The sequence below is a fragment of the Pongo pygmaeus genome, chromosome 14 (assembly GCF_028885625.2).
Source record: "Pongo pygmaeus isolate AG05252 chromosome 14, NHGRI_mPonPyg2-v2.0_pri, whole genome shotgun sequence".
NCBI lineage: Eukaryota > Metazoa > Chordata > Mammalia > Primates > Hominidae > Pongo > Pongo pygmaeus.
In genome coordinates, this window is record NC_072387.2 from 29502974 (window position 1) to 29530304 (window position 27331).

Sequence of the window (27331 nt, forward strand, 5' to 3'; positions counted from 1 at the left end):
CCTTTTCCAATTTAATAATGCTATGAAATTTTAAAAAATGATAGCATTATTTTAATGGCTATGTAATATTTCAAGGAATACATGTATAATAATTTGATTCACCAATTGAAATGAGATTTTTTCAGTTCAGTTAATTTTTCAGTTCAGTTAATGCCACAATTCATAATTCAGGCTACCCTTTTATATTTAGTAGGTTATACAATAAATTTTTGTTAAATAAATGAAGAGAGGAATGAATAAAAGATTGTGTAGGATGGGATGGGCTGAGAAACCAGTTGGCAGGTAGGATAGTGTTCTAATGGATGGAATACATATATATATATATATATATATACATAGTGAAATGAGGAAGTTGTTTAACCTTTACAGTGATTGATTATTACAGTCAGGGTTTCCAGATGGCAGAAGATTGGTTAAAAATGATCATCTGGCTGGGTGCAGTGGCTCATGCCTGTAATCCCAGCACTTTGGGAGGCAGAGGTGGGCAGATCACTTGAGGCCAGAAGTTCAAGACTAGCCTCGGCAACATGGCAAAACCCCATCTCTACTAAAAATACAAAAGTCAGCCGGGTGCCTATAATCCCAGCTATTCGGGAGGCTGAGGCAGGAGGATCGCTTGAACCCGGGAGGCGGAGGTTGCAGTGAGCTGAGATTGTGCCACTGCACTCCAGCCTGGGTGACAGAGTGAGACCCTGTCTTTAAAAAAAAAAAAAAAAAAAGTGATCATCTTACAGCATTTTTGGAAGGCTGTGTAAGTTTTGCATATGATTATCAGGGACATTTACTAGAAATAACCTAAGTTTCACTGGCATAGCATAACTAGCTTTGTCTGCTCAGGGAATTCTCAAGCCTGGTCTCTTATTTTATTTCATTTTATTTTATTTAACACAAGTAAAGGTCATTAGTGCCAGGCTTATGAAGTAGAACTGTTTAGTACAAGATTATGCCACAAAAGTAGTAGAGCTAACAAGCACAGCTTTGTGCTTCCAGCCCAGTCCTTTCTCTGTGATACCATATTTGCGACAGCAGAATATACATTTCCTTTTTTTAAAGGACTTTGCGATATTTGTTTCTAAATGATTTTATTTTAAATTAAAGATATCCTGAGGAACAAAAGAAGGTTGCTAATGAGACACATTGCATGTAAGGAAGAATTTGATGGTATTTTCACCAGAAAAACCCTTAAGCTAATTTCCCAAACTTAATTAATCAGATCACAATTAACTTTTTCTCTTTGTACCAAAGCCTTTCATTAAAAATGGTGTTATACAGATAGCTCTTTTCTTATCAACAAGGTAGAATTTAAATTTTATTTCTTAAAGACCTCTACTGCAAAAGACTATTACATCCTCAGCTCTAATCAATGTCCAACTAGGTTAAAAAAAACTGCTAGAATATTAATAAAAGTTAGAAGATTAATTACAAACTCCATAACTATTGAAGAAAGTACAGTTTCCTCTGAAGTGGAAAGTGTATTTAAATTTAAACATGCAGGGTCTATTTTTCATAAAATGGAGATGGGATTTTATTCACCGCTATGCCTTTGCTCAAGTAGTTTCCTTTACCTGGAGACCCCTGTTCTTCCTTCATCAGGGAAGCATGAACTCTTTCTTTTTTTTTTTTTTTTGAGACAGAGTCTCGCTCTGTTGCCCAGGCTGGAGTGCAGTGGCCTGATCTCAGCTCACTGCAATCTCCACCTCCCGGGTTCAAGCAATTCTCCTGCCTCAGCCTCCCCAGTAGCTGGGACTACAGGTGCATGCCACCACACCCAGCCAATTTTTATATTTTCAGCAGAAACAGGGTTTCACTGTGTTGCCCAGGTTGGTCGCGAACTCCTGAGCTCCGGCAATCTGCCTGCCTCCGCTTCCCAAAGTGCTGAGATTACAGGTGTAAGCCACCACGCCCAGCCGGAAGCATGAACTCTTTCTTCCAAATCAGTTCAGGCGTTGCGTCTCTGGAAGCTGCTCTTAGCCTCGATGGATGGACCATGGATTCCTAGTCAAGACTCTGTCATGCTTGCATCCCAGTGCTTAGCAAATTGTCCTGAATCCAGGCTTACATGCTTTTCTTTTTAGTAAACCACAGAATCCTTTAAGCTGTGAGCTATATCTCACTCATTTGCACATTGTCAATGCTTAGCCCAGAACCTTGTACATAAAAAGCACGCAATAGATTTGTATTGAATGGAACTATTCACTTTCCTGCATTTTCTTTGATTTGAGGAACAGTTTTTGTGGATTTGCTGCTCAGACTTACTACGAAACTAAACTTATTTGTTGAATATTTTATTGATATAATAACTATAGAAAAAAATTGTCACTTAGTTCAACCCCTTATACTTATTAAGTCCTCCTAGAATTGTAAGATGAACCTCTAGTGAGCAAAACAGTGAGCTCTTACTGGATTAATTATTCCAATTATTTCTCAATTTTAAAGTCAGATAACTTGATAGTCACATTAAATGCAAATCAGTGTTTATATAATAAATACATAAGCATATCAGTGACCCAGAAGAGATAAACAGGAACTCTGAGTCTCAGATGGGGGAAAATAACATACAAATACCAAAAAATAAAGTGAAGCTTTTTTTAAAAAAAAAAAAAAAAAAAGGAGATATAGAGAAAAAAATCAACTTTATAACCCGCACTCTTGCCAAAAATATTTATTTATTTAAAGGAAGACTCACTGGAGGGTTTTAAATACAAATCAATAAAATTAAGAACACTTGGGTGACCATGTCCAAAACTGATCAATGCATTAACAGAAAGGCTTTACTTAATTTCTACCAGGTATCCAAAATTTTTTATGAGAACTGTTAGGGTCAGAGGGACACACACAAAAAAATTATGAGATATGACTTATTTTCGCAACTTCCTTTTTTTTTTTTTTTTTTTTTTTTGAGAGGTAGTCTCGCTCTGTCGCTCAGGCTGGAGTGCAGTGGCGCGATCTCGGCTCACTTCAGCCTCCACCTCCCGGGTTCCAGCAATTCTTCAGCTTCAGCCTCCTAGGTAGCTGGGATTACAGGCACGCACCACCATGCCTGTCTAATTTTTGTATTTTTAGTAGAGATGGGGTTTCTCCATGTTGGCCAGGCTGGTGTCAAACTCCTGACCTCAGGTGATCCGCTCGCCTTGGCCTGGCAAACTGCTAGGACTACTGGTGTGAGCCACTGCGCCCAGCCTCAACTTACTTTTACAGATAAGAATATAGGCTGGGCGTGGGGGCTCACACCTGTAATCCTAGCACTTTGGGAGGCCAAGGCGGGTGGATCACCTGAGGTTAGGAGTTCGAGACCAACCTGGCCAATATGGTAAAACCCTGTCTCTACTAAAAATACAAAATTAGCCAGGTGTGGTGGCGCATGCCTGTAATCCCAGCTACTCTGGAGGCTGAGGCAGGGGAATCACTTGAACTTGGGAGGCAGACGTTGCAGCGAGTGGAGATCACATCATTGCACTCCAGCCTGGGCTACATGAGCGAAACTCTGTCTCAAAAAAAAAAAAAAAAAGATAAAGCTAACATAAACAAATGGGGGAACTCATAATTTCTTAAGTAGATGATGAAGGCTGTGCTCTAGGGAGATTAATCCATGAGGCCTGGGTTAGAAAGTTTGGAAGCATCAAAGAGGAATTGGGGAACACATAATGATGAGTGCCTGGGGTTCAGGTATAGCTGAGTGAGTGGGAGGTGTGACCTCACCCTCACATGTCTGGATGGCACAGGGTGAGTGAGCACCCACAAAACACCTGCTGAATAGATGAAAGAGCTGGAAGGCAATGGATCTAGAGCTCAGGTGAAGGGCATAAGCTTGGATACAAAAGTGAAACAGAAGGCTTGGCAAAGACAAAAATGTCTTAGGGGAAGGGCAAAAACAGGAAGGTGTTCTTCCACAGTGATGCCTGTTTTCCCCGTGGGGTAAGGGGTGAGCAGCTCTTCTGAGAATAATGGCAGAGAAAACTTTCTGGATATGATTCATCTTCTAGGTTAACTTTGACCATTAAAGTGAGCCATTCGTAAGACGGTCTTTCACAAATCTCGCATTTCGGAATGCAAGATTCTTAGGTGGTTACTAACCAAAAGAGTACAAGTTTAACCATGAATAGGAGAACTGTATTATTTTGGGCAAGTATTTAAAATCTTAAAGAAGAAACTCTTAAATAATGTATTTGTACATATATTGATATAGGTTAACATTTGTTTGACATAATTAATTTTAATAATACAATAGATTTAGACTTAAAAGTTGCAAAGTTTAATCACAGAATCAATCAATACCACTAATGATAACAAATACCAAATCTTTAGGTACTTGGTATTGTAGGGTTGACATGGCATGTGTAAAAATAGAGATTTTGACACTGCTCATAGTGAACAGTTTATAATAAACTGTTTTAATTAATTCTTCAGGTCCTAAAATGGTAGAAGTCCAGAGTCAACAGTTTCAGATCAACTCCAACGACGGCAAGCCACTATTTACTGTAGATGAGAAGGAAGTTGTGGTTGGTACAGATAAACTTCGAGTAACTGGTATGTACTAACTCGAGAAAAACACAACATTCCGTGGAGTACACATCTGCAAAAACACATTGTACTATTGACAAGCTTATGTGGAATCTTTCAAGCAGATAAGAGAGTTTGAATGTGTTGCATTTTCTCCATTGCATTTCTGTTGAACTCCCTCGATGCTCTCCTAGAAGAACAAAATCCTCCCCACAGATCTTGGCCCACCCTTCTTCCACCACAGTTTTACCCTTTGTCTCCCTTCCTTCCTTCCTTCCTCCCTCCCTCCCTTCCTTCCCTCTTTTTTTTTTTCTTTTTAGACACAGTCTCGCTCTGTTGCCCAGGCTGGAGTGCACAATCTCGGCTCACTGCAACCTTCGCCTCCTGGGTTCAAGCGATTCTCCTGCCTCAGCCTCCCGAGTAGCTGAGACTATAGGTGCCCGCCACCATGCCTGGCTAATTTTTGTATTTTTAGTAGAGGCAGGGTTTCTCCATGTTGGCCAGGCTGGTCTCAAACTCCTGACCTCAAATGATTCACCCACCTTGGCCTCCCAAAGTGCTGGGATTACAGGTGTGAGCCACAACACCCTGCCACCCTTTGTCTTTTTCTAATTGGAGTAACCCACAGACTCATCAAATGTCACTATCATCTGTGCAGTTCAAGTATCTGTTTCCCAAGTTTCTTTTATTCTCATCACATCATGTACTTGAGTTCCTCATATTTCTACAAAAAAAAGTTCTCTTTTTGAACTAAAAGTTGAATAGGGGTCTCATAGCACTCATTTTTAAGACTGAGAAGAGAAAATTTTATGAAAAAAATTTTTCAGAACATATTCTAAATTCACTTGCTAAAGACTAGAAGACATAAGCAGACACTTGTTAAATCTATCTCAGTGCCTTTCTGTACTACTGTGAAAACCAATAGCAATGTTATTGTCTCACACAAAACTACCAGTACTCCCAAATGAAAAAGAAAGAATGTTTCCTGGCCAAGGAAGCAGACTCCACCCTATTACAGGCCCTAACAAACTATAACGATCATAACCTAATGTTGCCTACTCTAAGACAGTAATGTATCTGGTTTTGTTACTAAAATGAAGGACACTAGAGCATTTAATTAAAGGAAATTGGTCATTGTCCAACAAAGCACCTTGAGCATCAGAGATGCACTGTTGTATAGGATAAAGAATATGGGCTGGGTAGACTTGGATTCAGTTCCTACCTCTACAATTACTAGCTGCCTAATTTCAAGCAAGTTAATTTTTGTTTTCTGTTTCCTAACTTCTAAAAGTGAGTTGATAATATCAGCTGTACTATCATTGCTGGGTTAAGTGGATTAAATGTGCAAAGGACAGCAGAGTTCTTGGTAGAGTATCATTGCACTGCAGGGCAGTGAAATCTGCAGGGAAAATAGTCTAACAGCTTAGATCACTTCAAACCCAAGCCCTCCTACTCAGAGAATCAATAAAATGAACTTTTCCTTAGCCCAGGGCTCCTTCCGGGCCATGACATCAATTAGAGGAACAGGTGAGAAAAATTGATAAGCAACTGTATTATTTATTACCTGTATGCATGCATCATAGCCATCCGGAGGGTTTGTTTAAAATATACTGCTGGGGGCCAGGCACAGTGGTTCACACCTGTAATCCCAGCACTTTGGGAGGCTGAGGTGGGTGGATTGCTTGAGCCCATGAGTTTAAGACCAGCCTGGACAACATGGCGAAACCCCATCTCTACAAAAGAAAAAATACAAAAATTATCCAGGCGTAGTGGTGCGTGCCTGTGGTCCTGGCTACTCGGGAGGCTGAGGTGGGAGGATCACCTGAGCCTGGGAGGCAGAGGTGGCAGTGAGCTGAGATTGAGCCACTGCACTCCAGCCTGGGCAACAGAGTGAGACCGTGTCTCAGTAATAATAATAATAATAATAATAGTGCTGGGCCTCATCCCCAGAGCTTCTGATTCAGTAGGTCTGAAATGTGACTTGAGAATCTGTGTTTCTAGAAAGTCCCCAGGTGCTGCTGATGCCACAGCTCTGGGGACCACACTTTGAGAACCACTGCCGTGGACTAACATGAATCAGCAGGAGAAACAACAGGTCAGCAACATGTTGACGCTCTCTGTAGAACAGCAGTCCCCAACCATTTTGGCACCAGGGACTGGTTTCATGGAAGAAAATGTTTTCACAGTGTGGGAGATGGTTTTGGGATGAAACTACTCCACCTCAGATCATCAGGTATTAGATTCTTATCAGGAGCATGCAACCTAGATCCCTCACACGTACAGTTCACAGTAGGGTTCGTGCTCCTATGAGAATCTGATGCCTCCACTGATCTGATAGGAGGCAGAGCTCAGGCAGTAATGCTTGCTGGCCCGCTGCTCACCTCCTGCTGTGAGGCCCAGTTCCTAACAGGCCACCCACCAGTATCCGTCTATGGCCCAGGGATCTAGAGTCCCTGCTCTAGAACATGCATTCAAGTTATCCTTTTAAAGGACAAGTTATAATCTTCTCTTTCATAATTTTTTTTGCCTGAGGCACAATTTTCTCCCAAACTCCTCCTCTGCAGGGCAGCTAACTAGAGCAAAATATACCCCAAGTCTAATGACTATACGCTTTCCTTGTTATTTTGGTGTTGCAAACATTTCTAGTTCTTATTGCCGGAGACACCATGAACTATGAGTGTACAGACAGTACAATTTTGAGCAGACCATAACTCTTCTCAATTTTCCAGTATGTTAATGGCTTCATTACATTTTGTGATTAAAGAAACCAAGAGATTCCACGGTTTTGATGTTTCCCTTCTTGTTTTGTCTCTATCCAAGGTCTGATTCTCTAAACATTGTCTAGTGCAGGCTTTGTCGATCTTAACATTTTTTTGTTTTAAACTTTTACTTTTAAGTTCAGGGGTACAAGTGCAGGTTTGTTATATAGGTAACTTGTGTCATGGGGGTTTGTTGTACAGATTATTTCATCACGCAGGTATTAACCCAGGTTATTAGTTATTTTTGCTGATCCTCTGCCTCCTCCCATCCTCCACCCTTCAATAGGCCTCAGTGTGTGTTGTTCTCCTCTATGTGTCCACATGTTCTCATCGTTTAGCTCCCACTTATAGGTGAGAGCATGCAGTATTTGGTTTTCTATTCCTATGTTAGTTTGCTAAGGATAATAGTCTTCAGCTCCATCCATGTCCCTAGAAGGGCATGCATGATCACATTCTTTTTAATGACTGCATAGTATTCCACATTTTCTTTATCCAGTCTGTTACTGATGAGCATTTAGGGTGATTCTATGTCTTTGCTATTGAACCTTAGCATTGTTAACATTTTGGGCTGGATAATGTTTTTGGTGGAGGTTGGGGGAGACTGTCCTGTGCATTGCAGGACATTTAGCGGCATCCTTAGCCATTTAGTGGCATCCTTAGCCAGTAGTCATTCAGGAGCAGGTTGTTCAGTTTCCATGTAGTTGTGTGCTTTTGAGTGAGTTTCTTAATCCTGAGTCCTAATTTGATTGCACTATGGTCTGAGAGACAGTTTATTATGATTTCCATTCTTTTGCATTTGCTGAGAAGTGTTTTACTTCCAATTATGTGGTCAATTTTAGAATAAGTGTGATGTGGTGCTGAGAAGAATGTATATTCTGTTGACTTGGGGTGGAGACTTCTGTAGATGTCTATTAGGTCTGCTTGGTCCAGAGCTGAGTTCAAGTCCTGAACATCCTTGTTAAGTTTCTGTCTCATTAATCTGTCTAATATTGACAGTGGGATGTTAAAATCTCCCACTATTATTGTGTGGGAGTCTGAGTTTCTTTGTAGGTCTCTAAGAACTTGCTTTATGAGTCTGGGTGCTCCTATATTGGGTGCATATATATTTAGGATAGTTAGCTCTTCTTGTTGAATTGATCCCTTTACCATTATGTAATGCCCTTCTTTGTCTTTTTTGATCTTTGTTGGTTTAAAGTCTATTTTATCAGAGACTAGGATTGTAATCCCTGCTTTTTCTTTTTTCCATTTGCTTGGCAGATCTTCCTCCATCCTTTTATTTTGAGCCTATACGTGTTTCTGCACATGAGATGGGTCTCCTGAATATAGCCCACCAATGGGTTTTGACTCTTTATCCAGTTTGCCAGTCTGTGTCTTTTAATTGGGGCATTTAGCCCATTTACATTTAAGGTTAATATTGTTATGTGTGAATTTGATCCTGTCATTATGATGCTAGCTGATTATTTTACCCATTAGTTGATGCAGTTTCTTCGTAGTGTTGATGGTCTTTACAATTTGGTATGTTTTTGCAGTGGCTGGTACTGGTTTTTCCTTTCCACATTTAGTGCTTCTTTCAGGAGCTCTTGTAAGGCAGGCCTGGTGGTGACAAAATCTCTCAGCATTTGCTTATCTGTACAGGATTTTATTTCTCATTCGCTTATGAAGCTTATTTTGAAATTCTGGGTTGAAAATTATTTTCTTTAAGAATGTTGAATATTGGCTCCCACTCTTTTCTGGATTATAGGGTTTCTGCAGAGAGATCCACTGTTAGTCTGATGGGCTTCCCTTTATAGGTAACCCGACCTTTCTCTCTGGCTGCCCTTAACATGTTTTTCTTTATTTCAACCTTGGTGAATCTGATAATTATGTGTCTTGGGGTTGCTCTTCTTGAGGAGTACCTTGTGGTGTTCTCTCTATTTCCTGAATTTGAATGTTGGCCTGTCTTGCTAGTTTGGGGAAGTTCTCCTGGATAATATCCTGAAGAGTGTTTTCCAACTTGGTTCCATTTTCCCCATCACTTTCAGGTACACCAATCAAATGTTAAGTTTGGTCTTTTCACATAGTCCCATATTTCTTGATGGCTTTGTTCATTCCTTTTCATTCTTTTTTCTCTAATCTTGTCTTCACGCTTTATTTGATTAAGTTGATCTTCAATCTCTGATATCCTTTCTTCCGATTGATCAGTTCGGCTATTGATACTTGTGTATGCATCACAAAGTTCTCGTGCTGTGTTTTCAGCTCCATCAGGTCATTTATGTTCTTCTCTAAACTGGTTATTCTAGTAGCAACTCCTCTAACCTTTTCTCAAGGTTCTTGGCTTCCTTGCATTGGGTTATAACATGCTCCTTTAGCTCAGACAAGTTTGTTATTACTCACCTTCCAAAGCCTACTTCTGTCAGTTCATCAAACTCATTCTCCGTTCAGTTTTGTTCCCTTGCTGGCAAGGAGTTGTGATCCTTTGGAGGAGAAAAGGAATTCTGGTTTTTGGAATTTTCAGCCTTTTTGTGCTGTTTTTTCCTTATCTTCCTGGATTTATCTACCTTTGGTCTTTGATGTTGGTGACCTTCAGATGGGGTTTTCATGTAGACATCCTTTTTGTTGATGTTGATGCTATTCCTTTCTGTTTGTTAGTTTTCCTTTTAACAGTCAGGCCCCTCTGCTGCAGGCCTGCTGGAGTTTGCTGGAGAGTATCCAGCCCCTGTTTGCCTGGATATCACCAGTGGAGGCTGCAGAACAGCAAAGATTGCTACTTGTTCCTTCCTCTGGAAGTTTTGTCCCAGAGGGGAACCTGCCAGATGCCAGGTGGAGCTCTCCTGTATGAGGTGTCTGTCGACCCCTGCTGGGAGGTGTCTCCCAATCAGGAGGCACAGGGGTCAGGGACCCACTTGAGGAGGCAGTCTGTACCTTAGAATAGCTTGAGCGTTGTGCTGGGAGATCCGCTGCTCTCTTCAGAGCTGGCAGGCAGGAATATTTAAGTCTGCTGAAGCTGCACCCACAGCCACCCCTTCCCCCAGGTGCTGTCCCAGGGAGATGGGTTTTATCTATAATTCCCTGACCGGGGCTACTGCCTTTCTTTCAGAGATGCCCTGCCCAGAAAGGAGGAATCTAGAGAGGCCGTCTGGCTACAGCAGCTTTGTTGAGCCACAGTGGGGATCCACCTAGGTCGACCTTCTCAGTGGCTTTGTTTGCACTGTGAGGGGAAAACTGCTAACTCAAGCCTCAGTAATGGTGGACGCCCCTCCCCTCACCAAGCCCGAGTGTCCCAGGTGAACTTTAGACTGCTGTGTTGGCAGCGAGAATTTCAAGCCAATGGATCTTAGCTTACTAGGCTCCATGGGGATGGGATCCGCTAAGCTAGACCAATTGGCTCCCTGGCTTCAGCCCCCTTTCCAGGAGAATGAATGGTTCTGTCTTGCTGGCATTCCAGGTGCCACTGGGGTATGAAAAAAAAACTCCTGCAGCTAGCTCAGTGTCTGCCCAAATGACCACCCAGTTTTGTGCTTGAAACCCAGGGCCCTGGTGGTGTAGGCACCTGAGGGAATCTCCTGGTCTGCAGGTTGTGAAGACCATGGGAAAAGCATAGCGTCTGGGCTGAATAGTACCATCCTTCATGGCACAGTCCTTCACGGCTTCCCTTGGCTAGGGGAGGGAGTTCCCCAACCCCTTGCACTTCCCAGGTGAGGCGACACCCTACCCTGCTTTGACTCACCCTCCGTGGGCTGCACCCACTGTCTAACCAGTCCCAATGAGATGAGCCAGGTACCTCAGTTGGAAATGCAGAAATCACCCATCTTCTGCATTAATCTCGCTGGGAGCTGCAGACCGGAGCTGTTCCTATTTGGCCATCTTGCCAGACACCACCAACCAATAATGGGTAACTTTTTGAGAATTAGACTGAGTTCCAATCCCAGCTGTTCCATTAAGTAAGCACATGACCTCAAATGAGTATTTCATCTCTCAGTGCTTTATACTACAAAGATCTGTAGCCACTGGTCTCTCACCATTACAGGACAGTATACAGAATTCAACAAAGCAGACACAAATTGATCATGAAATTAAATTGCATGTCTTGCAAAAGATGTAGGGTTTAGGAAGTCAGAAATGATGAGAAATACTGGAATTGCTGGCAAAGCCACTAACAAAAGACCAGGAAAGTTAGACTTGCCAGCAACTAAAGAAGTGAAAATCAGCCATGACGATGACGTGATAGTCATTTCAAAGATCGGTAATCTTAACTTCACGAGATTAATATTCACTCTTGTGATGACTGGCAATGCCCTCAATTTAACTATTACAGTTGTCCCTCATTATCTTCAGGGGATACGTTCAAAGAGCCCCAGGGGATACCTCAAGCTGCAGATAGTGCTAAACCCTATATATGCTGTACTGTGTTTTTTCTTATACATACATAATGTGATAAAGTTCAGTTTATAAATGAGACCCAGTAAGAGATTAACAACAATAGCTCATAATAAAGCAATTATAAAAATATACTGTAATAAAAGTTGTGTGAATGTCATCTCTCTCTCTCTGTCTCAGAATCTTATTTGACTGTCCTCACCCTTCTTGTGATGATGTGAGATGAGAAAATGCCTACATGATAAGATGACCTGAGGTGAATGATACAGGATTGTACATAGTGCTTAACACTTATGAATTGTTTATTTCTGGAATTTTCCATTTAATATTTTAGGACAGTGGGTAGCTGAAACCTCAGAGAGCAAAATTGCAGAAAGCAAAACTCTGATAAGGGGGGGACTATTGAATTATGGTTTTATCGCCAATGGTAAACATTTAGTGAACAATGTCCTATTATGCCACTAGGGTGGGCAGAATTCTAAGGATGCCCCCACTGAGCCTTGTATATTTCCTTCTCCTTTCAGTGTGGATGGAATCTGTAAATATGAGATGTCTCTCCTGTGATTATGTCATTTATATGGCAAGAGGAAGGTAATCTGGTTAGCCCAGTCTATCCCATGAGCCCTTTATAACCACAGAGGTTAATCTGGCTGGTAGTAGAGGGGGAAGTCAGATAAATTGGAAAAGCAAGAAAAATTCACTGCTGTGTTGCTGAAGGAAGAGAGAGGGACCATGTGACAAGAAGTGGTAGCCTCTAGAAAGGGAAAGAGGCCCTCGGCTGGCAGCAGGAAACAAGAAATGAGCCTCAGTCTTGCAAGCACAAGGAACTGAATTCTGCCAACACCTGCATGAGATGGAAGGTAGAGTCTGGCCCTGGGCTTCCAGACGAGAGCCCTGCCTGGCTGACACCTGTGAGACCCTGAGCACAGAACCTGGTCAGACACACTGGGTAGGACCTGAAACGGCCAGAGCTGTGAGCTAACACACGGGGATCGTTTTAAGTAGCTAAGTTTGCCATAATTCCTAACAGAAATAGAAAACTAAATAGAGCCATCCTACAACTCCAACTATGTTTGAGAAAGTTACACCAAAAAACTTGACTTATTCTTTTTTATTTCATATAATTTCACAGTTGTTACCATTATGACCACGGTTTTTTGTTTGTTTGTTTGTTTTGTTTTGCTTTGAGACGGCGTCTTGCTCTGTGGCCAGGCTGGGTGTAGTGGTGCGATCTCAGCTCACTGCAACCTTTGCCTCCTGCGTTCAAGCAATTCCCCTGCCTCATCCTCCCGAGTAGCTGAGACTACAGGCACATGTCACCACGCCCAGCTAATTTTTGAATTTTCAGTAGAGACAGGGTTTCACTGTGTTAGCCAGGATGGCCTTGATCTCTTGACCTCGTGATCCGCCCGCCTCAGCCTCCTAAAGTGCTGGGATTACAGGTGTGAGCCACCGCGCCCAGCCAATAAGAATGTTTTTATAAGCTTTAATGCTTCAACACAAATTCCCATTAAAACTTTTCTCCACTACCTGTGATAAAAGTTGGGTCCGTATTTTAAGTGAATTGACTCCAAGTAGCCTTTGGAGTTTCTCAGGTCAGCAAAAGCAACAGCAGTTGCCAGCCAAGCAAAGAGAAGTGATAGGAAAAGAGACAGGCAGCCTCACTCTGAGGACTGGAAAGAAAATTCAATTCTTTGCTTCTTTTCTCTGCCCTTGTCACTTGCACAGCAGCCCATAGCTCTGGTGAAAGGGGACGATAAGGTGGCTCTCTCCTTAAGATGGTGCACTGAAAACTCCTGACAGCACCAAGTCCTAATCCTGACTCAGATTGCCATTCTTTGAGTAATTAAGACAATTGCTATTGCTATTGTCTTAATTACTCAAATAAGCTAAAACCTCTCTTTAATTCTTAAACAGCTTCCATTTAGATTTTAGTCAACTAGGATACTGAATAATAGTTTTTAAGCGAAATTTATGGAAGCGATTAAACAATTTCACCAGTTCAGTCTGAAACCAATTTAGGCCTTTAAGCAGGCTCATCTTCCTCTCCCACAAAATTAGACACCAAGTGGCCAAAGTTAACATTTCTTTTATTAACCCAAGTTACAGAACATACTATTGGAATAACATCAAAATGTTGTCTTCAAAAAACTATTCTACACCATTGCCAGACTGACTTCTGGCAGATGACAAATTGTTAGTTTGGCTGCCCTAAGTGTATTTTAACTCCCTGGCAACAATTTGCTAGGCTCAGTCCATTTCCCAATATTCTTTAAAAACAGAGTTCTGTAGTAGTATCCATTTCCCACCACTAATAAGAAAAAATAAGATCTAGCAGTAGTCCCAATTCCATTTCTTTATGCCTTCTGTGCAGCTAATAAGCAAGATCACATAAAGTCAAAAGTGATAGTGTAGAAATGCCAGAGTCACCCATAAAGCCAGTGACAAAAATGGACCTGAAGAACAAAGTGTTCAGCAACTGAGGAAGTGAAAATAAACAAGCATGTTAAGTTGAAAAAGACATGAAGACAGATAACTGGAAGGTGCTTTTAGGAGCACCATAGCCTTCAAACACATACCCAAGGGCACAGAACACTGTCTGATGCAGCACTGCACGCAGCGATCAACGCTGTGCCACGGTCAGTGGTATTTTAGCTGAAAGGAATAAGAGTCCCAATTAAAACAGGCTTAAACTGGAAAAACATATATTATCTCACATAGGAAGGCTGGGGAAAGGGTAACTCCAGGTTGTTGATTAATTTAGTAGCCAAGTAATATTTTATGCTACCTTTTCTTCTCTGAAGGTATGTTGATATTTCCCTTTTGGGTTGCAAAATGATTCCATCAATTGCAAACATCACTTGCCTCTGCAAAGACTTCTCTAAACATCTGTCTATAAGAGGGCCTCAGTGATTTGGCATCTTAAGTTACTCTCCCAGCTGAAATGTTTCTCAGATTAAATTATTTGAATTTCTTTTGTATGTGGCGTTTGGATGGATTTATTTTTTATAACATAATTTATTTTGATTTTTAATGTGGAATTTAAAACATTCACATTCATTGTGATAAGTGCTCTATTTGTCTTATCTGTGCCATATTATTTCATGATTTTTATTTTTTAATCTTACCAGGTTTGAGTCTGAAAAAAGCCTGGTATAAAGGGAGATAGAGTGGGACCAGATTATGCAGGGATTTGCTGGCCATTATAAGAATTTAGGATTTGTTTTAATTCAATGGGGAGGCATTGAATTGTTTTGAACAGGGTACTCCTTGATTCATTATACATCTTAAGATCAATCCAACCATTACAAAGGAGGTTGGAGGAAAGAATGGAGGCAGTAAGACCAGTTAGGAGGATGTCAATTGTAGTACAGGTAATCGGCGAAGGTGACCTGGATTGGGTGATAGCAATGGTCAGAGAGGGAAGTGAGTTACTCCAACTTAAGATCTGACAGCTACAGATTTCCCATGAATCGGATGCATGGCAGGCATCCAGGAGGAGACTCAAAGATGATATTTGTTTTGGTTGATGGCATTACTCTCCGGGTAATGGAGAGGCCTGAGGAGGAGGAGAATTCATTTGCAGGGCAGACAGCATCAACAGTTAATATTTTAGACACGTAAATTGAAGATAATCTGGGAAAACTGCGAAGTGCGTATGTCATGTCAGCTATTGGGCATGTGAGTTAGCTACTGCTCAAAGCAGAAGTCTAGACTAGAGATAAATGTGGGTGTCATCAACCAACGGAGCTCCGAAAAATGCCAACAGTAGAGGCCAAGTAAAGGCAGAGCAGCCACCAAAGGAGAATAAGGGACAGACAATGCGGTGTGAGGGATATTACGGATAATCATTTTTCTGGTGTCAAGAGAGACTATTTTCTCAGAATTTGGACCCAGGAGAGATGACAGAAACTGTCATTGGATTTATTATTACAGAAGTTATTGCTATCTTAAGGAGAGCATTTTTCATTGGAGTAATAAAGGCAAAAGGCAGGTTGAAGTGGTTACAAAGTGAATAGGACGGGAGGCAGTAGAGGCATTATGTGGCGACATTAAGCAGTTTGGCTGAACAAGAGAAATGGAATTTTTTTGGCATCACTTGAAAAGCCCGTATCAGTCCATAAATGCTCGATGAATGTGTAGAATGAATCTTAACAAATAGTTATCAGTGTTGATACAAAAATGAATGCATGTCTGAGATACATAATATATTACTGTCTGAACAGAAGTATTAATATTGAATTCAATGTATTTCTATAACCGAAGGAACCTAGAAACAGCAAGTATGTTGCAAAGAATGGAGCAACTTAGAGTTATTTGCCATTCAGTTGCTGAGCTCTGTCCAAGAGCACCATGATTGCTGGGCTCTGTACCATGAACTTTTCAACTGCCTTCATGACTATCTCAATCCATCTTGTACCACAATCTCATTACAGATCTTCATGTGAGCATCATTCATCATATAATGCTCTAGGATCCAGAAGGGAAGAATGGCGTTGTTTGAGTACTATTCCTTCACAGGAGAATTGGACAAACCGTTTACCATGTCTAATCTCAATGACATATTCTAAAAATAAAAAAGTTAACATTATTAGACTAGGCTTTCTTTTATTTTCCTTTTTATTTATACTTTCCTGTATAAATAATGCATATTATACATTATTATATATTATATATAATATATAATATTATATTATATATTATATATATTATACAGGGTCCTTTTAATGCATGATTTATATAATGATATTTTATAGTAGGACTTTTTTTCCTGTCTAAAATTTCAGATTATATGACTTCAAATAATGTTTTATTTTCCACAAAGAAGAGGTATTATACCAATTATATTTCTTATATCATCTTGATTGTGAATATTTAAATGAATGCAAACATAAAGAAAATGCAATTAAATTGAAGATCAACAACCATTTCCTGAGAATCATTTTATGAAACCACTTAGGAAAATTCATTTTATTATATGCAAATAGGTTCTGAGGAGTATTTAACTTTGAGGCTGAATAGTAATGATATAATCAAGAGCATATAATTTGGGCATTTGTCATTTCAATGTAGAGAAACTGCTGCTCTTATTTAAAGATAATACATATCAGTTTATAGATTTTATATCTCCCTATAAGTACATTACCATAATCATATGTCAATATAATATCACTAATTATAGTTACATTAGAAGGTAAGTAATTGGCATGCATTTAAAAACTAATTACTGAGTTTTAGTGCCACTGAAACTCTGAATAAATTCAGCTACTGGGGAAAAAGAATTGAAGTTGCTGTAAAAGTTGATTATATGAATTGGGTCATTTTGTCATACCCAAGTAAATCGAGGCGCTGGGGAAAAAGCACTCAGGGCATGTAGCACCTTTTTCAAGAATTGAATTTTCCTCAAGCCCAGCTGCTGAAATGGCCTGCTGTCACCTAAGACCAGTGTTACCTAGTAAATGCTGAAACAACCTGCCGTGACACCAAGAAGAGTTCTACCTGCTGCCCTCACTCACCAATCAGAGTTTGCCAGCTCCCAAAAGCTTCTCTAGTGCCAGTGAGCCTTCTTTCAAAACAATACATAACATTTCTTTCTTTTTTTTTTTTTTTTTTGAGATGGAGTCTTACTTTGTTGCCCAGGCTAGAGTGCAATGGTACGATCTTGGCTCACTGCAACCTCTGCCTCCCAGGTTCAAAGGATTCTCATGCCTTAGCCTCCAGAAGAGCTGGGATTACAGGCGTGCGCCACCACACCTGGCTAATTTTTGTATTTCTAGTAAAGACGGGGTTTGATCATGTTGGCCAGGCTGGTCTCGAACTCCTGGCCTCAAGTGATCTGCCTGCCTTGGCCTCCCAAAGTGCTGGGATTACTGGCGTGAGCTACTGCGCCCACTGACATTTCTCTTTCTAATAAAACTCCTAACTTTCTCTTTGTTCTTTGGAGATATGCCCCAAATTGCAATTCTGTGATTGCCCCAAAAATCATTTAATTTAGAGATTCATCTCTGTATTTATTTTGACCCAACACTGTGCTCAAATAAAAATTGCTTAATGGAAGTGGAATAGATTGCAGTCTCTAGTTTTGTTTTACAAGGGTATGTGTTATAGAAAGTAAAATGTGCTGACTTTTTTCTCAGTCATAATATCATCTTGTTTATATAAAAACAGAGAAAATAATTACAGAAAACTTTATGCCCACGTTCCTTTTGTTTCTATATCTTAGTTATGGAAAGAAATCATTATTTTTTGATGATTCATAAAGCTCACTCTAGGTTCGTGATAACAAAGCATTACTTGGGTTTCAAACAATGCTACATAAACCACAGTAAATATACTTATATAAAACTGAGCATAGCTCTGCTTGTCTTCTTGGGAATTGACTTGAGGTGTATTAAAATTTACATTTTCTTTTGTATTTTGCAAATCAGAAGAAGCAAGGAGGAAAGAAAAGGATAAAATTAATACATATTATTATACAAATTACTATGTTAAATTATTTTCCTCTCTATGCCAAGCAGGAAATGTTGTCAACACATCAGCAAACCAGACATTGTACTCTAAAATATGACTGGCAACATTTATTATGGAAACTCCAGTGCTTGGTATAGTCTAACTTAACATAATGATCTCCATTATCATTTAGGTTTGCTTAAGTGGTATTTTAAGAACATGTGACTTGTTACAGCATACATGAGGATCTGTTTCTCATCTGAGTATAATTTACATAAATTATAATTTTCATGAAACATTAACCTTCACTTATGTTTGTTCCTTTATTTCAGTTGATTATAGTTTTTATGTAAATCATCCTACTAAATCTGTTTGTAATTTTAAAATTTCACTTTGTTCTGATTTAAGTCTTTTGCTTTTATGCCACAAGCTATTATTTCTTGGATAAGGGCTTTTTTCCAGTGTGGGTTTTTATCATATCTTCATATTTAAATAAAATTACTAAGGAAGTAGTAATTATAATAACAAAGCTAATATAGCCAGTAATACTGTGGAGAAAATGTGAAGGTACTGTGAACTGTAGGGCTGGCCGGGCGCGGTGGCTCACACCTATAATCCCAGCACTTTAGGAAGGCCGAGGAGGACAGATCACCGGAGGTCAGGTGTTTGAGACAAGACTGGCCAACATGGTGAAACCCTGTTTCTACTAAAAATACAAAATATTAGCCCGTTGTGGTGGTGGGCACCCGTAGTCCCAGCTACTCAGGAGGCTGAGGCAGGAGAATTGCTTGAACCTGGGAGGCGGAGATTGCAGTGAGTGGAGATGGTGCCACTACACTTCAGCCTGGGTGACAGAGTGAGACTCCATCTTAAAAAAAAAAAAATTATTAAGGGCTGCTCAAAAGATCTTTTGCCCAGGATGAGGATTTCTCAACATAGAGGCTGGGAAACCTTTACCCAGGCAATTTTTCTTCAGTGTCCAATATTGAAACTAGTACAAGGGTTAATTTAAAAATAAACCTTGTAATTGTTTCATTATAGAAGCTACTCAACTTGCAATGGCTTGCCTTCTACAAAGCCATGGCAAGTCGGGGACCCTCTGTATTTCCTAAAGAGGAAAGTGCACAGCATGAGGATGAATCCTGAGATTCCTGTGGAACCACAGGGAGAGAAAAACTCTTTGCAAGCGGCAGCCACAGCCTAAGCCAAGGGTAGGGTCTGAGCCAGAGGTGGGACCCTAGGCAGGGCAGGGCAGGGCCTAAGATAGGCATGAGCAAGCTGGGGAAATCATGATGAGCATATATAAGCAATGTGGTGCTGCTTATATCTGTGAATATGCCCATAAAATTCAAGAGGATATAGATTTAAATATAATGTAAAAGATACATTTGTATTCCATGTAGAATTCGTTGCTTCCAGTGAATTGGATTATTTGTTTATTTCTGGACACTCAGCACATTTTCCTGCCCCTGGACTGCTGCTCTTTTTGAAATTCTTGCTTGCAATCTCCATATGTTCATAAAAGTTTATTTATTTTAAGGTTCAGACCCACTTCATTTTCCTATATGAAAATAGGAAATAGTCCCTGATGCCTTAAAGTAATTCTTGCCCATTGATGACCCTCCAAATAATTTTGTTGCACTTTGCTACTGGCACATTACTTTCTATCACATATTGTTATTTGTGTATGAAAACCCCTATAGCATATAGATTAAACGTGTGGGCTCTGAATTCAAATTGTAGCCTTGCCACTTCTCAGCTGTGGAACTCTAGGCAAGTTAATTAATCTTTCTCTTCCTCAGCTTCCTCATGGGTAAATAGGAAAATACTACCTGCGTTGCAGGGGTCTGAGTATTAAACAAATTAGGATACACCAAAGAGCATGTCACTTTCAACGGTGTTTTTCTGCACCCCAGCTGACACAGGGCCTTGCATATAATTAGGTTCTCAGACTCATGAAACAACTGGGAACATACTGATTGCTAGGAATTAGAAGATTCGTTTTAAAGCTTTTAATTTTTCTGTAAATATCCTGACTACCTTAGGAACAAATAATACAAGATATAATTTTTACACGTAAAATGTAGAGAATTAGTTAAATTACTATTACTTAAAATATATGGATGTATGCAATTTTCAGAAGGACTTTTTTTTTATTTGAAGACTAATATTGCTTTCTAGTTTTAAAATAAGCCTGCTAATTTGTAATTGCTTTGAAAAACATATTTTGTTTATAGGAACATCATGAAATTGTGATAGCCTTAGAAAAGTAGGGAAGCAGTTGGGCCTATTTTTCCACCTGTAATTCAAACTTATCTGCAAAAATTCTGCAAGAAATAACAAAATCCATATGTTCTTTAATATCTAGGCTAAATGTTTATTTTGTTTGGTGTCACTTATTTTACTTCTGCTCCTGATACATCTTTGTTTTTTGTTTAGGGCCTGAAGGGGCTCTTTTTGAACATTCAGTGGAGACACCCCTTGTCAGAGCCGACCCGTTTGAAGACCTTAGGTAAGAATTTTTATTCAAATATTAACAACCTCTCCTGTGGAAGACAAGAGGGTATGTGCTGGAATAATATGTTAGCAGTGACTACTTCCTGACTGTTTCTTATTTCATCAGCTGCCTTTATTTTCAAGACTTTCCGCTTATAACTAGATAGTATTTACTAAAATCCAAAGGAGGTCAAAAAGTCCTACTGACTCCACACTTGGTGCCTGTTCACAGCCTCCTCCTTCCTCCTCCTTCTTCCTCTCCAGTCTTCCTCTCGCGCTGGTATCAAAATGACTTTGCTAAATGCAAGCTGGTTAAAATACTTCATCGCTCCCACATCACATCAGCCATAGGAAAATCCTAAGTGCTCCACTGGGCACCCACAGACCTTCATAGTCCGGGCTGTGACCGGCGGGACCTCCTCCCCTACCCTGCCACCCAGACATGAGTGACTGCCATATCCTCGCCCACCCATCCCACACCATCCCCTCTGTGCCTTTGCACTGACTATTGCATCTTCCTGGGGTGCCCGCCTCCCCGAGGAGACCTCATGAATGTCTGCTCATCCCTCAAGTGTTAATTGAGATGCTACAGGTTTATGATTCATATATTTTACAAACCTATTATTTTCTCCTGAAAAGTGTCAGCATAAGTTTCCTGAAGTTTTTTACAATTCTTAACACAAAGCACGTGCATATATATATTACATTATCCATCTCTACACTATCTGCAAACAAGGCAAAACCTTTGCACCTTTTAGTGGAAGACAAAGGTGCCCTGTGTGGCCACGACATGTGCAAAAGGCACTCTTGAAAATGTCAGTTTACTTTAAATTTTTAAAGGATATATGCACTATTAGTAGCGAAAATAACTTTATAAACCAAGTGCACAGTACATCCCTATTTGCAAAATAGTTGGAAACATTTGGTGTATCTCTTTTTTAACTTGTAGTAACATGCACATAACATAAAACTCACCATCTTAACCATTTTTAGTGTACAGTTCAGTAGTCTTAAGTACATTCATAATTACTTCATTGTTATCACCACCATCCATCTCCAGAACTCTTTTTATCTGGCAAAACTGAAACCCTGTATCCATTTAACAAGTCCCGATTCCCTGCTCCTGGTCGCCCCTGGCACTCACCATTCTACTTTCCGTCTCTGTGGATTTGACTAATCTGGGTGCCTCATATGAGAGGAATGATACAGTTTTTTTCCTTTCGTGCCTAGTTTATCAGACTTAGCACACTTTCCTCACCCTTTGGTATATCTGTACATCATATCCTGAATATATAAAAGTCACCCAGTTCCATACATAAATGTATTATGTTTTACAGAATCTTTGTGTCTATGTGTATTTACCTTACCACTAGGCTACTGAATGTCATTTACACCTATAACTATTCATTCCAATAATATATTTGTATTTTATAACAAAACCAAATAATATTTTAAGTGGTCTGAAAGTTCATGCTATCACTTTAATCACATTTAGAATTTAAACTTGAAGTGAATGCAGGACAATTAATATATTTTAATAAATTATGTATAATAGGGAATACAAGGTACAGTAGGAATCCCAGCTTTACACAGACAAGCCTGCTGACCATGGCCTAACTAACTTTTCCAGACTATTTTTTCTCATATTAAACATTACTGATAGTAATCCTTACCTACCTCAGAGTATTCTAGGAAAGATTTAATAAGATATTATGTTAAAAGCATTTTGTAAACTGAAAAGTCAAACACAGACAATCTTTTTTTTTTTTTGAGACGGAATTTTGCTCTTGTTTGCCAAGACCAGTTCGGTCAGGGAGACCCTAACCCAGTGGTGCTAGAGGAATTAAAGACACATACACAGAAATACAGTGGTGTGAAGTGGGAAATCAGGAGTCTCACAGCCTTCAGAGCTGACAGCCCCGAACAGAGATTTACCCACATATTTATTAACAGCAAGCCAGTCATTAGCATGGTTTCTATAGATATTAGATTAACAAAAAGTATCCCTTATGGGAAACAAAGGGATGGGCTGAAATGATGGGATAAGTTTGGCTAGTTATCTGCAGCAGGAGCATGTCCTTAAGGCACAGATCACTCATGCTATTGTCTGTGGTTTAAGAACGCCTTTAAGCGGTTTTCCGCCCTGGGTGGGCCAGTGTTCCTTGCCCTCATTCCAGTAAACCCACAACCTTCCAGCGTGGGCGTCATGGCCACCACGAACATGTCACAGTGCTGCAGAGATTTTGCTTATGGCCAGTTTGGGGGCCAGTTTAAGGCCAGATTTTGGGGGGCCTGTTCCCAACATTGTTGCCTTGGCTGGAGTGCAGTGGTGCAATCTCGGCTCACTGCAACCTCTGCCTCCCAGGTTCAAGCGATTCTCCTGCCTCAGCCTCCCAAGTAGCTGGGATGACAGGTGCCCACCACCACACCGGGCTAATTTTTGTATTTTTAGTAGAGATGGGGTTTCATCATGTTGGCCAGGCTGGTCTTGAACTCCTGAGCTCAGGTGATCTGCCCACCTTGGCCTCCCAAAGTGCTGGGATTACAGGTATGAGCCACCGTGCCCAGCCGACAATCACTTTTTAAATTGCTATTATACAGCTGGCCATGGTGGCTCACACCTATAATCCCAGCACTTTGGGAGGCCGAGGTGGGTGGATCACCGGAGGTCAGGAGTTCGAGATCACCCTGGGCAATGTGATGAAACCCCATCTCTACTAAAAATACAAAAATTAGCCATGCGTGGTAGCACATGCCTGTAATCCCAGCTACTCGGAAGGCTGAGGCACGAGAATTGCTTGAACCTGGGAGGCAGGGGTTGCAGTGAGCTAAGACCATGCCACTACACTTCAGCCTGGGCGACAGAGCGAGACTCCGTCTTTTTTCAAGGGAAAAAAAAATTGTTATTACACTACATAGATATTCACACTAAATAATATAGGATTAGGAAAAGCAGCATTTTTATATATTTAATGTCCAATTAAATATTCATCAAAAGCAAATAGGAGTTCAATTTATCTTACCCACAAAGCGAACATTTGTAACATAAAAATAGATTATGACTATAATTAAATTATAACAAGGTTTAATTTTGAAAATGGATAAAAAGATTAACATTGAAGAATTTTTATAGAGAAGAAAAACATTTTATTTTCCTAGGTTAGAAAAATGATTCCGATCTGTGGAAATAATCCTATTAAAGCCATTTTAAAATTATAAAATAATATAGATTGTAGAAATGCCAAAACACTTTTAAAGTAAATGTTAATTTAAAAAAATATAGATCTCAATTAAATAATTCATCTCATGTTATCCCATTAAATCTTCTCACTGTATATACAGCAGGCTCTTACTGAAAAAGAAACGGCACAAGAGTATTCTTTTGCTTTCTAAAAGGCGGTACTGAGGGAGGATTGAGCAACTCGAGTGTTAAAACCAAGGCAATTGAAAAAAATAACAACACTGCAAGGAAATGCTGGAGGAGTTTGGTGAGGATGGGAGGTGGGAACTAACATTCACTAAATGCTTTTGACTGCCAGGAACTGTGCTCTGTGCTGTCACAGAATTTGTTTCATTTAATTATGAAGTGATTGGCAATTTTATCCCCATTTTATAAAGGCAGAAACTCAGATCTAGATAGTTCCACGTTGTAAATCACAAAACTAAAAAGGTAGCCACTCATAATCAAATCCAGCTTTGACTCCAGAGCCCATGTACATCCAGTTTGCTGTCTCCACCACCCAGCGGATCCTTGAGAGATTGATTCTTTGATTTACGCTGAGATGCCTCTGACTGATTATATGATGGTCATATCTTCTTCTTCTGCAACTTCTTGCCATAAACTATGTTCCACTTTTTATTTCTGGTTCCAGCAGCATTACTATTCCTGGCCTGATTACAGTAAAAAGATTCTGGAATATCCTAGTTGGCTTATATATATATATATAAATAATATATATATATACACACATATATATAAATAATATATATATATACACACATATATATAATATATATATACACACATATATATAATATATATATACACACATATATATAATATATATATACACACATATATATTATATATATACACACATATATAATATATATACACACATATATATAATATATATATACACACATATATAATATATATATACACACATATATATAATATATATACACACACATATATATATATGTTTTTTTGTTTGTTTGTTTGTTTGTTCTGAGATGGTGTCTCGCTCTGTCCCCAGTCTGGAGTGCAGTGGCCCGATCTCGGCTCACTGCAAGCTCCACCTCCCGGGTTCACGCCATTCTCCTGCCTCAGCCTCCCGAGTAGCTGGGACGACAGGCACCCGCCACCATGCCTGGCTAATTTTTTGTATTTTTAGTAGAGACAGGGTTTCACCGTGTCAGCCAGGATGGTCTCCATCTCCTGACCTTGTGATCCGCCCGCCTTAGCCTCCCAAAGTGCTGGGATTACAGGCGTGAGCCACTGCGCCCCGCCTTAGGTTTACATTTCTTATGGCAAAATAATTTGCAAGGAAAGTATGAACGCTGACAAACTACCTTAAAGCAACCTTGCATTCACACATGATGTAATTCATTCTTTTTTAAAAATTCAGCAGAAGTGTATTAAAGTGTTTATGTGCCAGATATAAAAGGCATGGTCCTTGACCTTAATGAGTTTACTGCCTATTGAGAAAAGAAACATGCAAACAGGTTAGAACAGTATATTTAATTGCTATGATAAAAGTACAACTTCTATTGGAGGCGTAGGCAAATAAATATAAAATCTTACCAGAGTAATCTGGGATGATACCCCAGAAAAGGGAGGATTTGAATTCTGTGTAACACCATAAGGATGTGATGTCAATTAAGTAAGTTATTATTTCCATGTCTGTTCATTTTACTTATGTAAGGAAGATACACATATACTACTGTGTGGATGGAAACATTTGCCCCTGTTGCAAGCACTTGTAAATATGAAAGTTTACTTAGTAAGTGTTTATAAATACTAAGCTCAATTAGAAACCAAGAAAGGGTAATTCCCAGGTCCCAACAATAAAGAGGCAGCTCATGGTCGAGTAGAGGAAGAGTTAAGCTAAGCTACTCACAGAGAAATCAGGATACATACAGACTAGGTGCTGGGACATTAATGCTGATGTGGGACTGAGATTCCAAGCGATTGTTCGGTGTGCATGAAACACCCTGGCTGAGAAACCTCTGAAATCCTGACCTCCCATGAATCAGGTATTTCACACAGTGTGTCCATCGGCCCAAGGATGTCACAAGGAAGATTGTTATCTTACGCCATGGGTTGAAAAATTACCCACAAGAAATCATGACCTGCGAGCTTTTGCCCGGCTGAGGTAGGAGAAGCAATCGCATGCTATCTCATGGTATAGGAACTCCGAGGTGGAAAATTAACAGTAAAAACTGCACCAAAGTCTGTGAAACCCATAGAACCATTTAAAAACAGAGAGAAACTACATTGAAAAAGTTATCCCATCACGCGTGACATAAAGACACTTAAGGAAAACAATCCCTGCTAAAGACTAGTTTACTAAAAAAAAGAAAAGAAAAGAAAAAGGCCAGGCGCGGTGGCTCACAGCTGTAATCCCAGCACTTTGGGAGGCCGAGGTGGGCGGATCATGACGTCAGGAGAGGCGGGGGGGATCATGAGGTCAGGAGATCAAGACCATCCTGGCTAACACAGTGAAACCCCGTCTCTACGAAAAATACAAAAAAATTAGCTCAGCGTGGTGGCGGGCGCCTGTAGTCCCAGCTACTCGGGAGGCTGAGGCAGGAGAATGGCGTGAACCCGGGAGGCGGAGCTTGCAGTGAGCCGAGATCACGCCACTGCACTCCAGCCTGGGCGACAGAGCGAGACTCCATCTCAAAAAAAAGGAATTGAACTACCATGGAGAAGAATTAGAATTAGCAGCTGCTACAAATAATCTCCTGGAACTGTTATGTCATAGAGCAAAGCAAAGAGATTTTTAGAACAAGTATAAATAAAATGCTCAAATGAGGAAAAAAATGAATAGAAATGTAAGACAAAGACAAGATAGTTTGAAAAATGGCAGATTTGGGAAATAACAAAATAGAAATTATAGAAATGAGACATGAAGTAATTAAAATAAAATCACGGGCCCCCAGAACTTCGTTTCTCATACCATTCTCCATACCATTCTCCAAGGAACCAGGACATCTTGGAGAAGTGGCTGATCCCAGGGCTGGGCCAGGGAATGGTGAAGATGGGGCTTGGAGCAGCCTAAAGTTCAGGGAAATGCTAACCAAAAGAAAGTAGGCATCACGATATTAATAGCAGACATAATCAAAATTAGGAAAGAAATAGCATCAATAAGAATCAATGGGGTCCGGCGCGGTGGCACACGCCTGTAATCCCAGCACTTTGGGAGGCCGAGGCGGGTGGATTACCTGAGGTCAGGAGTTTGAGACCAGCCTGGCCAACATGGAGAAACTCTGTCTCTACTAAAAATACAAAAATTAGCCAGGCATAGTGGTGCACACCTGTAATCCCAGCTACCTGGGAGGCTGAGGCAGAAGAATTCGCTTGAACCCGGGAGGCAGAGGTTGCAGTGAGCCGAAATCACACCACTGCACTCCAGCCTGCAACAGAGCAAGACTCCATCTCAAAAAAAAAAAAGAAAAAAAATCAATGGGAACACTACTTGATGATAAAAGGAAATATTTACCACGTCGATTTAGCAATGATGATCTTTTATGGTTTCAATAAC

At 40.1% G+C, this 27331-nt stretch overlaps 1 protein-coding gene across 3 annotated transcripts in view; it reads left to right on the forward strand.

Annotated features, from left to right (window-relative positions):
- The window catches only part of SGCG (sarcoglycan gamma), a 171537-nt gene that overhangs the window by 121224 nt on the left and 22982 nt on the right, over nucleotides 1-27331 (forward strand). For all 3 annotated transcript variants that reach the window (XM_054446829.2, XM_054446830.2, XM_054446831.2), the window contains exons 5-6: nucleotides 4408-4527; nucleotides 20505-20577. In XM_054446829.2, the coding sequence (XP_054302804.2) occupies nucleotides 4408-4527; nucleotides 20505-20577 (193 nt within the window). The remainder of the gene's footprint in view (nucleotides 1-4407; nucleotides 4528-20504; nucleotides 20578-27331) is intronic.